This window comes from Nicotiana attenuata, chromosome 5 (assembly GCF_001879085.1).
Source record: "Nicotiana attenuata strain UT chromosome 5, NIATTr2, whole genome shotgun sequence".
In the NCBI taxonomy this organism is placed as follows: Eukaryota; Viridiplantae; Streptophyta; class Magnoliopsida; order Solanales; family Solanaceae; genus Nicotiana; species Nicotiana attenuata.
Genome location: NC_031993.1, coordinates 49,157,532 through 49,170,764, shown reverse-complemented (window position 1 = coordinate 49,170,764; position 13,233 = coordinate 49,157,532). Strand labels below are relative to the sequence as shown.

The following is a 13,233-nucleotide window of genomic DNA, read 5'->3' as shown; positions in this document are numbered from 1 at the left end:
CAAATAACTTACTTTATTTTTCAAGCACTTATAATCAATAATATTACGAGTTTAAGTTTTATGCAGTACCAATATAAAGATATCTACATAATCAAGTCACTTAGAGGAAAACAAGAGTTATTCGTTAAAAGAATATTGATATTGATAACTTGAATAAAATGACTAGTAGCTTGTTATGACTATTTAAATTCCATTAATAGTAAGAAAATATTACATGGTCATTTATATAACTTATATCCACACATACAAGTTCTGCTTTCGAGAATTGATGGTGTAAAAATTATTACGTTGTTAGTGTAAATTTTTTAGAATGTTTGCACATTATCATTAAAAAAATTCAAAAACAATTGTGTTTACAACTTGATGAAATGAAGGGAGATTGCACTGTCAAAAATATTTGTATAAACTATAATATATCATTACATCTAAGTTGTGAAGTGGAGTATTTCATAAAACCTTAGAGATATTACACAATCATGAACTTCTAAAATTTCCCAAGGAAAACCTGGATTGGTTATTGTCCACCTATAAACAATAGCCACTCAAGTCCATCACCTCAGAATGGAATGGAATGACAAAAAGCTAAGGACAAAAGGAAGAAAAGAAGAATTTTCATTTGATGCTCAGACAGACAGACAGACAGACAGACAGACGTACGTAACAACACACCACCAAGTCAAACTTGGCTCGTAATTAAGAGTTCAGTAGTATCATCATAAACTAAAACACACAACATAGGCTTAAATAAAAGATGATGATTTTGAAAAACAACTAAAAACCTTCTCTATGTTTTCCTTGTTCAATCCACTAAAATCAAAGACATTGATAATTTATCTCTCTCCCTCTCTCTTTGTTTATTTGGCTATAGGAAACTCTTTTTGACCAAAAGAGTAAAAACTAGACGTACTAACAAAGAGAGGAAAAATTACATTTCTAAATGATACATTAATTACTCCATTTATTACTTTTATTATTATACTTATGTGATTATATATTATGATCTAATTAATTAACACTGGGATGATTAGGAGGTGGCAATGCAGTGAGGCTCCCAAATGAGAAGAGATCTCCTTGGTTCTTTGCATCCTTTCAACAAAGGCACCAAGTAATTGATGTTTCCTTTGTTTCCTCTCATTAGCACCAAATCTTTCTGCTCATAAGATGTTATCTTTGTAGCAGTGGTACCATTGGCATTGGGAGTAGTACTATTGGGGGCTGAGACAACAACCTGCTTATCATCATTGTAGTTGTTAACAATAGTAGGATTCTTCCTCCAGAAATACTCATAGGCATTGAAAGATGAAGGTGGATTTGGTGATGATGTAATCAGCTGAGAAATTGGTGCAAGTGAACGAGGAACTTGGGGTATGTCATTCTCTTTGTTGAAGTTCTTTGACCATTTTAGATGATGATTCTTTTTCTCTAGTCCCATTAGTTGTTTCATCATCAATGTTGATGTGTTCACATTTATCCTCCCATTTGACAATCTTGGTTTTTGTTCCAACACAATTTGCATCCCTTTTGTCCCATTTTCTTTCTCTTCATATTCATCTTCCTCTTCATATTCATCTTCTTCTTCTTCTTCTTCATAACCATCATCACCATCATAGTCTAACTGAGGTGGTTCATTATATTCAACTTGTTGCATTTCGTCCAACACTTGTACAACTTCTTGATTATCCTCTGTTTCTGAAGTAGGACTAGTGCTGATTAAGGTGAGAAGAAGGCGGCCATTGACGCGTTGGGTACGGAAAAGATTTTGGGAAGGAACAGAAACAGCTTCAAGAATCAATCTACCATTTTGCCTGTGAGATTGCATGTGAACTGAGGGCTTATCCTCTGCAGCCAAGGAAGAAATAGGTGGAGGAAATGACTTAGGAGTAGATGATGATCTTTTGTTATGGTTATATTTAACAACAGGAAATTCCTCAAAGGAGTGAGATATGAATTCTTGTTGTTGTTGTTGATGATCATCATCAGTGTCAGAAGGAGGGTAAGAGGAAAGGTTAATCTCAGAGCCAGTCTCTGATCCAAGACTTTCAGTACAAATTTCAAGACTCTTCTCAGTCAAAGAGCTGGATTTTTTCAGAAGAGGGTGAATATAAGGAGGTGGAATTGTGGATGATGAGTTCTCATCTTTCTTTTGAGTTAAAATAGAGCTCCAAACATCAACTGAAGTAATTGGCTCTGATTTGTTATTACTATTTTGGATTGATTTCCAAACATCATCTTGTCCAAGATTAGCAAGCTCTTCTGAGGAGGCAATTTTCTTCATAGGGGAGAAGAATCCATTTTGTGAAAGCCATTTTTTGGATGACATATCAGCTGAAAGAGTTCTTCTAATGGAAGCTGCAGCAGCAGCTGCTTTGTTGTTGTCTGATCCAAGAATGGACATTATGCCTTGTTGTTTTGCTTTGCTTGCCTTAGATAATGGGGGTAGTGGTGGGGGTAGTGGTATAGCCTTATCTTCCATCTTCAAACTTGAGTTGAAGTTCTTGAGACTCATTGACATCTTGAGATGATCAAAACAAATATATAGCTAGGAGTGTATGTTTTCCTTCTGCACAAAAGTTAAAGCCAATTTATTGAGAAATGAAGAAGAAGAAAACAAGTGATCATATACTATATGCTTAATTAACAAGATTTCAAGTTCCAAGAGACATGTACAAATAATTAAGTTGTTTGTTTACCTTAAGCAAACAACAACATCCAAATGAGGAGAGTACTCAGTGGATGATAGTTGAAAGCTAAAGAGGAATTGAAAAAAGATAGTAATGAAGATGAGGATATTATGGTGTTGCAATATAGAGTATGTTGTTTTTGCTATGATGGGAATTACAAGGAATGGGGGTGTCAGTCTGGGTCTTTATAAGAGTCCAGAAAGGCTATGGAACAATGTGCAAGGGACCCGCCTCTAAACCCACCATGCAAGAATACTCATTTTTGCCTTTACTTTTTTTACACTGGTAACTAGTGGACTAGTTTTTGTTTTTCCAGAAAGATTTAAGTTATTAAAATGACATTGCAGAAATAGTAGAAATGGCATGGTGTAGCCACTATTTAAGGTGGTATTTATTTTTTATCCAGCAATTCTAATGTTGAGCAAAAATAGCCACTGCCCTATTAAAATTAATATGAAAAGACATTTTTACCCTTTCTTCCCTTGCTTTTCTTCCCAAACCCTTGCTTCTCTCTCTCCGTGCCTTCTCCATAACTGTTGCATTATGTTGAGGTGGCGGAGCCTATCTACACAGTCATTCTAATGCACATCGCTTGTAAGCATTCATTAAAAGACAAAAGCTCTTTAACAGAACTTTTCAATATTCATGGTTCAAAAGTTAGTAACAGAACTTTGTAAGTAGGGTGTAGACCTTCTGCTCATCCTTGGCATGGTTCAGTTGGAAGCACAAAATAAAAGAAATAAAAATAATGATTTCAATTCATAGCCAAAGAATAATGTCGCAGACTCTCCCAAATTTAAATCTTTTAACTTTGATTTTCAAGTTCAAAAATTAAGGACAGACATCAGTTACAAGTTCAAAACTTAAGGACAATAGGTCCTTAACTTTGATTTCCAAGTTCTAAAGTTAAGGACAGGCAGTCCTTAACTTTGAGTTTCAGTTTCAAAAGTTAAGGACAGGCAGTCCTTAACTTATAGTTTCAAGTTCAAAACTTAAGGACATGCAGTCCTTAAGTTATTGTTTCAAGTTCAAAACTTAAGGACATGCCGTCCTTAAGTTATTGTTTCAAGTTCAAAACTTAAGGACATGCAGTCCTTAACTTTGAGTTTAAAGTTCAAAAGTTAAGGACAGACAGTCCCTAACTTACAGTTACACGTTCAAAAGTTAAGGACAAGCAGTACTTAACTTACGGTTACAAGTTCAAAAGTTAAGGACAATAGGTCCTTAACTTTGACTTACAAGTTCAAAAGTTAAGGACGCTTGGTCTTGAAGTTTGAGTTCCAAGTTCAAAACTTTTAAGGACATGTAACCTTGAAGTCCTGAACTTAGAGTTCCAAGTTCAAAAGTTAAGGACATGTAGTCCTGAAGTCCTGAACTTAGAGTTTCAAGTTCAAAAGTTAAGGACATGTAGTCCTGAAGTCCTGAAGTTAAGGACATGAGCAGAAGGGTATTTTTGTCCGAGCAGTTAAAGTTTATTAAACCAGTGGCTAAAGACTAAAGACATTTAAAACGCTGGCTTTAAAATAAAGACATAAGCTGTTAGTGGCTATCTGTGCACATCGCCCGCAGAAATATTACATTATTAAGGGACGATGTATTAGGGAAAATAATATATAATTCATTGTTTTGTACTAGTATTTTTCTACTTATGTATAACTAATATTTGTTATTAGTTATACATCATATTCAGTACTATTTTACACATAGCAATACTATGATTTCTTAATACATGGATAAGCATGTATAAAAATATAACTGTTTTTTCAAAATCCTTAATACACTAATCAAACAATCGATAAGAAATAATTTTAGCATAACTAATGTCAGCATTACGAATACAACTTACTCGATATTATTCTTATAGACTCTAACAAACGATCACTAGATGTATTTGCTTGGTGTGTAGTACATTATTAGAGTACCTTTACCTATATTCACATACTATAAACGCATGCTCAACATCAGGTAATATGGAGTTGTGAATATTATTTCAAAAGGCAGAGACAAACACTATTTTCTTATATAGTACAAATAGAACTACCAAGGGAGTGTTTGGCTAAAACGGCCTAAAGATACTCTTATATGTAGGCTCCAATCATTTCAGCTATCAATGTGGGACGATTTACGGGTCTTCTCCTCGAACTAAGTTCCATGTGGCCTATTGCCACGATCCGCGGGTCAATTTCCGAGATTTCCAGTGTGCCACCCACATTATTAGAGTATTATGGCAAACGAAGTCTGCAACTAGCTTCTTCTTGTGTGCACGCCGCCCCGTACCATCACTTTACCATCTCCATACTCGTCCCGCCAAACTTGGGCTCTGATACCAGTTTGTTAGGCTAAAACAGACCAAAGATACTTTTAACATGGTGTGATATTGTCCGCTTTGGACCAAGCCTGTTGGACTTGAAGGATATTCAGCTTCTGGCCCACGACAGAAACAGGCCCAAACTTGATATAAGTCCAATAGTTGTAACTTAATGTATTGCATTATTTTGTCTTAGTGGACTTGAGTTTGTTAAGTCCGGACCGGATACAATTAGGCCCATTGTATATATATTATTTTTTTTTACAGTTGGATACAAGTAATATTGACTAATGTGGAAAGATCTGAGCCGTGGTTTTTCTCTCAAATCTTCTCTAACCCTAGAAAAAATTTCCATGGCGATTTATCTGTTTCTAAATATTATCATGGTATCAGAGCAGAGATTCGAACAGATCTCGTGCTACACTTCCGTTCGATATTACACTCGAAGGGTTTTCTTAAAGTTTTTTTTTCATCTCTCAGTTGGTTCGCCGATTTTGATTGAGTTTACAGTAAGTTTTTTTTTAGTACTGGTGGTTTTCCGGCGATTTCGAGAAGCTTTGCAATTTTTCGCTCGAGTATTTCAGTTTCCTCTTGAGGCTCGAAATAAGGGTTTGCATCGGTCTCCATTTTCAATTTACTGGTGATTGCGGATTATTTCAGAAGGAGTTTCTAGAATTAAAGGTTATTACTTCTTCCACTGATGAAAAAGAGTGGTATTTCTATTTCTAATTCTCTATATACAATAGCATATATCTGTTTCATGGTTGTGGAGGTGTGAATCTCCGTATCTGATTTTGCTTGCTCACTGCATGTGTATTTTGAGTATTATACTGGACTAAATTGAGTAATCATGGGAGCTACTGCTACTTCTACCTCTGTGTATGCTCCAGGTCCCTCTAGTCATTTGTTTTTACATTCCTCTAATGTTCCTGGCACTTCTTTGGTGCATATGCCTTTTTCTGGTACTAGGTTTGGGGGTTGGAGAAGAAGTATGATTGTGGCTTTATCTGCAAAGAATAAAATAGCCTTCATAGATGGAACTTTTCCTAAACCTTCTGATAATGCACCCGAATTAAAGCAGTGAAATAGGTGCAACAATAAGGTGATATCGTGGCTGACTAGTTCTTTGTCCCCTGAAATTGCAGAGAGTGTTCAATACTCTAAAACTGCTGAAAGTATTTGGAAGCAACTTGAGAGTAGGTGTGGGGCTGTCAATAGGAAAAAGATATTTGAGATTAAGAAAGAACTGGCTTCAACTTGTCAAGGATCTCTTGACATAGCCTCTTACTTTAACAAGTTAAAGAGGTTATGGGATGAACTAGGTTTTATGTGTAAGAATCATGCGAACACTTGTACTTGTGCAGCTAAACCTGGTTTGCAACAGGAAGTTGAAGGAAACAAATTATACCAATTCTTGATGGGATTAAATGAAACCTATGTAAATGTTAGAAGCAATCTCCTAATGATGCAGCCTCCTCCATCCCTTGATAATGCCGACAACATTTTGCTCCAAAATGAGAGTCAAAGACAAGTCAAATCTTCCCCCCAATTTAACTCAGATTCAGCTTCTTTCAATGCCAACATATTTAACAAAAGTCTTCCTCCTCAAAAGCCATATAATCAGAGGGTGAACTTTGAACAGAGGGCAAATAGTGATCAGATCAAGGCTTCCTTATTCTGCGAATATTGCAAGAAGCCTGGACACCTAATCGAAAAATGTTATAAACTTCATGATTATCCTTCGAACCTCAAATTTACTAAAGGCGGAAGAATTGCAGCAAATGCTAGCGTTGAGGCTGATTTTTCTGAACTCAATCACAATGGTGGTGCTCAGCCTACTGCTCCTAAAACTTTTGGTCCTCAATCTAACTTTGAGCATGCCTCCATGATACCTGGTTTGACAAAACAGCAGTACAATCAGTTGATGAATTTGCTGCAGCAGTCTCATGTGTCAGACCCCACTCCTCAGTCCAATCTCATGTCTTCTACCAATTTTGCTGGTACATCTTTAGCTGCTGATTTGTTGAGTAGTACTAGTTCTAATTCTTGCATGCTTTCTCCTTCAGTAAATTTAACCTGGACTCATTGACTCTGGTGCAACTGACCACATGACATCCAACAAAGAGTTCTTGTTCAATATAACTCCTTTACCTGTACCTCATCTTGTATCTCTTCCAAATGGTCATAAAGTAAAAGTAACTTCCACTGGTTCTTTTGCTTTGCATCCCTCTATTGTTCTTCACAATGTTCTCTATATTCCTTCCTTCCACCATAATCTCATTTCTGTGTACAGGCTGATACAACAATTCAGATGCTTTGTCCTGTTTACTTATGATTCTTGTATGCTACTACAGGTCCCTTCTCTGAAGAAGCTTCTGGATCTTGGTAAACTAGACACTGGCTTGTACAAGCTTATATGGAAAAAATCCATCATCACATCCTTAGTTTTATACTGATTCATGTTTCCAGAATACTGTCAACTCAGATTCTTCTCCTAAAGTTTATGCCTTTAATTGAGATTTTGTCCCTAGTTTACATCATATGTGTGATGCACCTAGTTCACTTTCTCCTCCTTATGTTTTTGTTCCTAATTGTGAATCCAATGTTAGCTTACCTAATGTGTTCACTGTTCCTTCTTCATTATAATACTGATGGTATAAATAAAATGGATATCATTTGGCACCAGATACTTGCACATGTCCCTTTTGTCAGAATGAAAGTTATTTCTGGTTTATCTGATTCCTTATTTTCTAGGTAGTCCTTTATTTGCAATGTGTGTCCCCTGTCTAGACAAACAAGATTACCTTTCCCAGATAGCACTATTAACACTACCAAACCATTCCAACTTATTCAATAGACACTTGGGGACCTTACCATACTAAAACATATTCTAGGGATAAGTATTTCATTACCATTGTCGATGATTATACTAGGGCTACTTGGACCCATTTAATGGGGTCCAAAAGCAATGCCTTTCCTTTAATAAAAGCTTTTGTCACCATGATTAAGACTCACTTCCACACCACTGTTCAAACCATCAGAAGTGATAATGCTCTAGAACTTGGATCTAGTTCCTCTGTCTCCTTATTTTTTTTTCCAGAAAATGGTATTATCCACTAGACTAGTTGCCCTTATACACCTCAACAAAATGGAGTGGTTGAGAGAAAACATAGGACCCTCCTTGAAGCATCTAGAGCTTTAATGTTCCAATCCAAAGTACCTATGCACTTTTGGGGTGATTGTTTATTTGACAGTCACTTACATAATCAACAGATTACCTTCCAAGCTTCTTCATGATAAGTCACCTTTTGAAATGTTGTATGGTATGGCACCTAGTTACTCTCATTTTAGAAGTTTTGGCTTTTTAGGTTATGCTACAGTTCCTATTCCATAAAGAGATAGATTCAAACCAAGAGCAATTCCTTGTGTTTTTCTTAGCTATCCTTTTGCCAAGAAAGGTTACAAGTTGTATAACTTAGCTGCCAAACAATGTTTCATTTCAAGGGATGTGGTCTTTCATGAAAGTTATTTTCCTTTCTCTCTCCCTAGAGACTTTTCTTGTTCTCCTCCTACTCCTTTTCCTGCATCTCACTCTCCCTTTTATTCTTTTGGATGATAACTCATCCATTCCTCTTGCTTCCTTTACTTCCTCTATTCCACCTGTGTCAGTACCATCCTCTTCTCTTCCTAGTCATCATTCCCATCTCAGAAGGTCTACTAGGGAGCATAATCCTCTTGCCTATTTGCAAGACTACTTATGAACTCTTCCCTCATCTTCTTCTTGCTCCAATTTTATCCTAAAACATGCTGAATTTGAACCTAGTACTTTATTCCCAAGCTGCATCTATTCCAGCTTGGCAGGATTCCATGAAAAAGGAATTTGAGGCCTTAGTGGCTAATCACACTTGGGATATCGTAGAGTTACCTAAAGGAAAAAAGCCTATTGGTTGTAAGTGGGTTTATAAAATTAAATATAAAGCTGATGGGTCTATTAAAAGATATAAAGCCCGACTTGTTATTAGGGATGACACACAGGTAGAGGGTGTTAATTTTACTGAGACATTCTCTCCGGTGATAAAGATATCCACCGTTAAATGCTTAATAGCAGTAGCTGTAAAGAGACAATGGCCTCTTTTTCAACTAGATGTCAATAATAGCTTTCTTCATGGAGACCTAGATGAGGAGGTATACGTGAAGTTACCCCCGGCCTTTCCATTTCTGCTGCTAGTTCTTCCACTTCTGCCCCTTTGGTGTGTAAATTGCAAAAATCCTTATATGGTCTTCGACAAGCCTCTCGTCACTGGTATGCAAAATGTCTCATGCTTTATGCTCTCGGGGTTATTCTCATTCCTTCAATGATTATTCTTTTTTTGTCAAGGGTTCTCTGGGTCTTTCACAGCCTTGGCTGTGTATGTTGATGATATAATTCTTACAGGGGATGATGCTATTGAAATCTCTGCCTTGAAATAGTTTCTCCATGCCCAATTCAAGATCAAAGACTTAGGTCAGTTACATTACTTTTCGGGCATTGAAATATCTTATTTCCCTTCGGGTCTTCTGTTGAATCAGAAGAAATTTGTCTCTGATTTGCTCTCTGAATATAAATGTGAAGATGTTTCTCCTGTTGCTTGCCCTTTGGAACTTCATTAGAAGTTATCCGCTGATAGTGGCAAAGTCTTGGATAAACCTGAATCCTTTCGGATTTGGTTGGCAAGTTGCTTTTCTTGACCCATACTAGGCCGGATATATATTTTGTTGTACAACATCTTAGTCAGTTTTTAAAGTGTCCTCGCGTTCCTCATATGTCTGTTGCATTACACATTCTGAGGTATCTTAAAGGTACTTTAGATATTGGTCTTTTCTACTCCAATGATTCTGATCTCACTGTGAGTGCCTATAACGATAGTGATTGGGCTGCTTGTGTTGATACAAGGCGATCTGTTACTGGTTTCTGTATCCTTTTGGGTGAAAGTACAAGAAACAACCTGTTGTCTCTCTTTCTTCTGCTGAAGCAGAATATCGAGCCATTAGCAAGGTTGTGGCTGAGTTAACTTGGATGGTTGGACTATTGTCTGATCTATATGTTCCTGTCTCTCTTTCAATTTCTGTTTTTTGTGATAATCAAGTTGCTATACATATTGCTAAGAATCTGGTCTTCCATGAACGTACAAAATATATTGAAGTGGATTGTCACTTCATTCGCTCCAAGTTGGGTGAAGGCCTGATTCACTTGGGTCATGTATCTACTTCCAAGCAGTTGGCAGACAATCTTACCAAACCTCTTCCTGGGCAGAGTCATGATCACTTCCTTTCCAAGTTGAAGGTGGTTTCCCCCTCCAACTTGAGGGGGGGGGGGGTGTTGGACTTGAAGGACATTCAGCTTCTGGCCCACGACAGAAACAGGCCCAAACTTGATATAAGTCCAATAGTTGTAACTTAATATATTGCATTATTTTGTCTTAGTGGACTTGAGTTTGTTAAGTCCGGTCAGGATACATTTAGGCCCATTGTATATATATTGTTTTCTTTGTACAGTTGGACATAAGTAATATTGACTAATGTGAAAAGATTAGAGCCATGATTTTTCTCTTGAATCTTCTCTAACCCTAGAATAAATTTCCATGGCAATTTATCCGTTTCCAAATGTTATCAAAGTCCGCATAGTTTTTCTCAAAAGTCCTCACACAATTAAGAGATCCCTACATATGTAGGCTTTCAATCTTTTCAGCTACCAATGTGGAATTTTATTCGCACGCCCAATAGAGAGACTACAGTTGGTGAAAGATCTGAGGTATGTAAAACTTTCTTGCCCACATATAATTAACAACCAAAGCTAATTGCCAGAGATCGTGGGTTCGATTTCTAGATATAGAATTGCTTGGTAGGGAGCAATTTATTCCTCAAATTGGAATTCTTTTGGACGAATTCAGATTAATCAAACCCCTATATACGGATATCGTACCTCGGATCAGAAAAAAAAAAAAAACTTATGTCAGTGGTATCAGTGGGAGTCTTGTAATCAAATTATTAAAAAAAAAAAGACTTTCCCCCGTATAAGAGGGAGAAAAAAGCGATGTAGCAGTGGACCTTTTATACAGATCCAAGTTGCATATAAACTTCGACTTGATAACCTTTTTTTTTTTTTAAATAAAGATGGTGAAAATACCGAGTACAGTACTGCACTCATCTTCACCGGTCTGTGAACTTTCATTTTCAATATATCAGAAATAGCAATTTCCTATGGTATACATTTCGCCATGATTCTTTTGGTAAGTTACTTATAAGTTAAATGTACCATTGGAGAATGTTTGTGAAAGACTGAAAGCTGCTGCCTCATTTGGCCTTTTCACTTACATACTTTCCTACACCATAAAATCTTTTACCATTTATATTATTACATATATGTTGGCTTCTGTTTTTTTCATTTTCGCTTTTTCGACCTCCAGTGACAGTTGGCGTCCCACTTTTGCCTTTTCCAAATAAATTACAATTTAATTTGCATATGTCAAAATTACTGTCTTAATCTTCTATTCATCTCGGCCTTAAAGAATATATGATACGTTATGCTCTTTGTCAATATAACTCGCTTTTTATTATAGAAGATGCAAAATGGTTATAAACAAATATCACGGTATGTGTACATTATAAAAATTCGGAATGGTAACATTACTAATAGTATGGAAAAAGGAGCTCCTATTGAATAAAAAAGAGAAGCTTCCATCGGCAGAACATTTTCTAGAAAGGAAATTAAATTAAAGTGTTGGTACAAGTTTAGTAAAGTGACAAACGATGGTGATTGGACGAGAAAATTGGCTTAAGGAGGAAGCAAAGGCATCACCTTTGGGAGAGGCAACATGATTGGCTGGCACACAAAACCCCATCCTCACTATAACGCTCTTCCCTCAAAGAATCAATTCATCACCTTATAATACTATTAACATAGTCGTTTTGATTCAAAATAAGGTTATTGCGAAAATATAACCTTATTAGCAACCAAATGATCCCTTAGATAATACTATCTACGTACGTATACATCATGTATATATGTGTGTATTCCGAGAGACATATTGCTGTACAAAAGGTGTTATAAATAGAATTTTATTTATGGTGAATGTCTATATTTAGATAGATTCTAGGGTTTATTACTTGGTGGCTAAATCACCCTCTCCCTATAAATAGAGGGTTCTATTCCATTGTAATTCATCCCATATCAATAAGAGTTCTCTCTACCTACTTTTCTCTGCAATACTCTTCTTCTTCTTTTATTATTTCATAACACGTTATCAGCACGAGACTCTAACCAATTGAGTAGAAGCTTTGGGATTGAGCATAATGATTGTCAATTATTCCATGAACTTCCTTCATGATTAAATTCTGGATTTAAGGTAAGTATTTTACCGTATTTTTCTCTTTTATTCTATACTTTGATTTTAAATACAAGCAAAGATAACACAGTTTGATTATAACTCTAATGGAGTTTGTAAGAAATTATAACCACCTGAAGTGGTAAAATTTCTATGCCTCGCCATGATCAAATTCATGTATGATTGTGGGCAAAGAATTGAAAACCCGTCCCATTGAATTTGCTCCATTCTCATTCCCTTAAGAGAATCCGATAGCAGTATGTGATAAGTCTGAAAGAAGACAAAATTATTACTATGAATGTATCAATGGATATGGACGTGGCAATAGACAAAATTATAATCGTCATCATTTGTGGTAATGAGAACAATAAGGATTCTCAAAATAATCTTTTACTTTGTGAAAAATATTTGTCATCAATTTGACATGAGATTTTGTAAAGCACATATAGATGATTATGGTCCATTCATGATGTGAATGTGACAACATCTGGTTTATGAATAAATATTCATTCTTCAAAGAATATGAACGTGCTAGTGGTAGTGAATATACCGAGGTTTGAGATGATATAAGAAAATAATGTCATTATTATGGCATGAATGATCATTGGTCACGTACCTATTGTACGCCAAAATATTTTGGCATTGTGATCGTTAAAAGACAACGGTAATGCAAGAAACAGATCTTGCATATAATTTTGATCATAACCATAATGGTATAACTTTCTCTTTAAAAGAGATATTCACCATATGGGTGTTGATGGATATGTGGTACTACAAAATTAATTGAGAGCTCTGGAAGAGCCAATTATTACTATTTTGGAGAAACACAATTGATTACCAATAAGGTATTGTATTGTAGTAAGTCTCAAAGAAGCTTATT

General features: G+C 36.0%; 1 protein-coding gene across 1 annotated transcript; it reads right to left on the bottom strand.

Annotated features, from left to right (window-relative positions):
* On the bottom strand, positions 592 to 2,836 carry LOC109225817 (protein FAF-like, chloroplastic). The gene is made up of 2 exons (XM_019390599.1): positions 2,691 to 2,836; positions 592 to 2,560 (listed from the first exon to the last, which is right to left on the bottom strand). The coding sequence occupies exon 2, from the start codon at positions 2,510 to 2,512 to the stop codon at positions 1,025 to 1,027; it is 1,488 nt and encodes a 495-aa protein (XP_019246144.1). The 5' UTR covers positions 2,513 to 2,560; positions 2,691 to 2,836; the 3' UTR covers positions 592 to 1,024.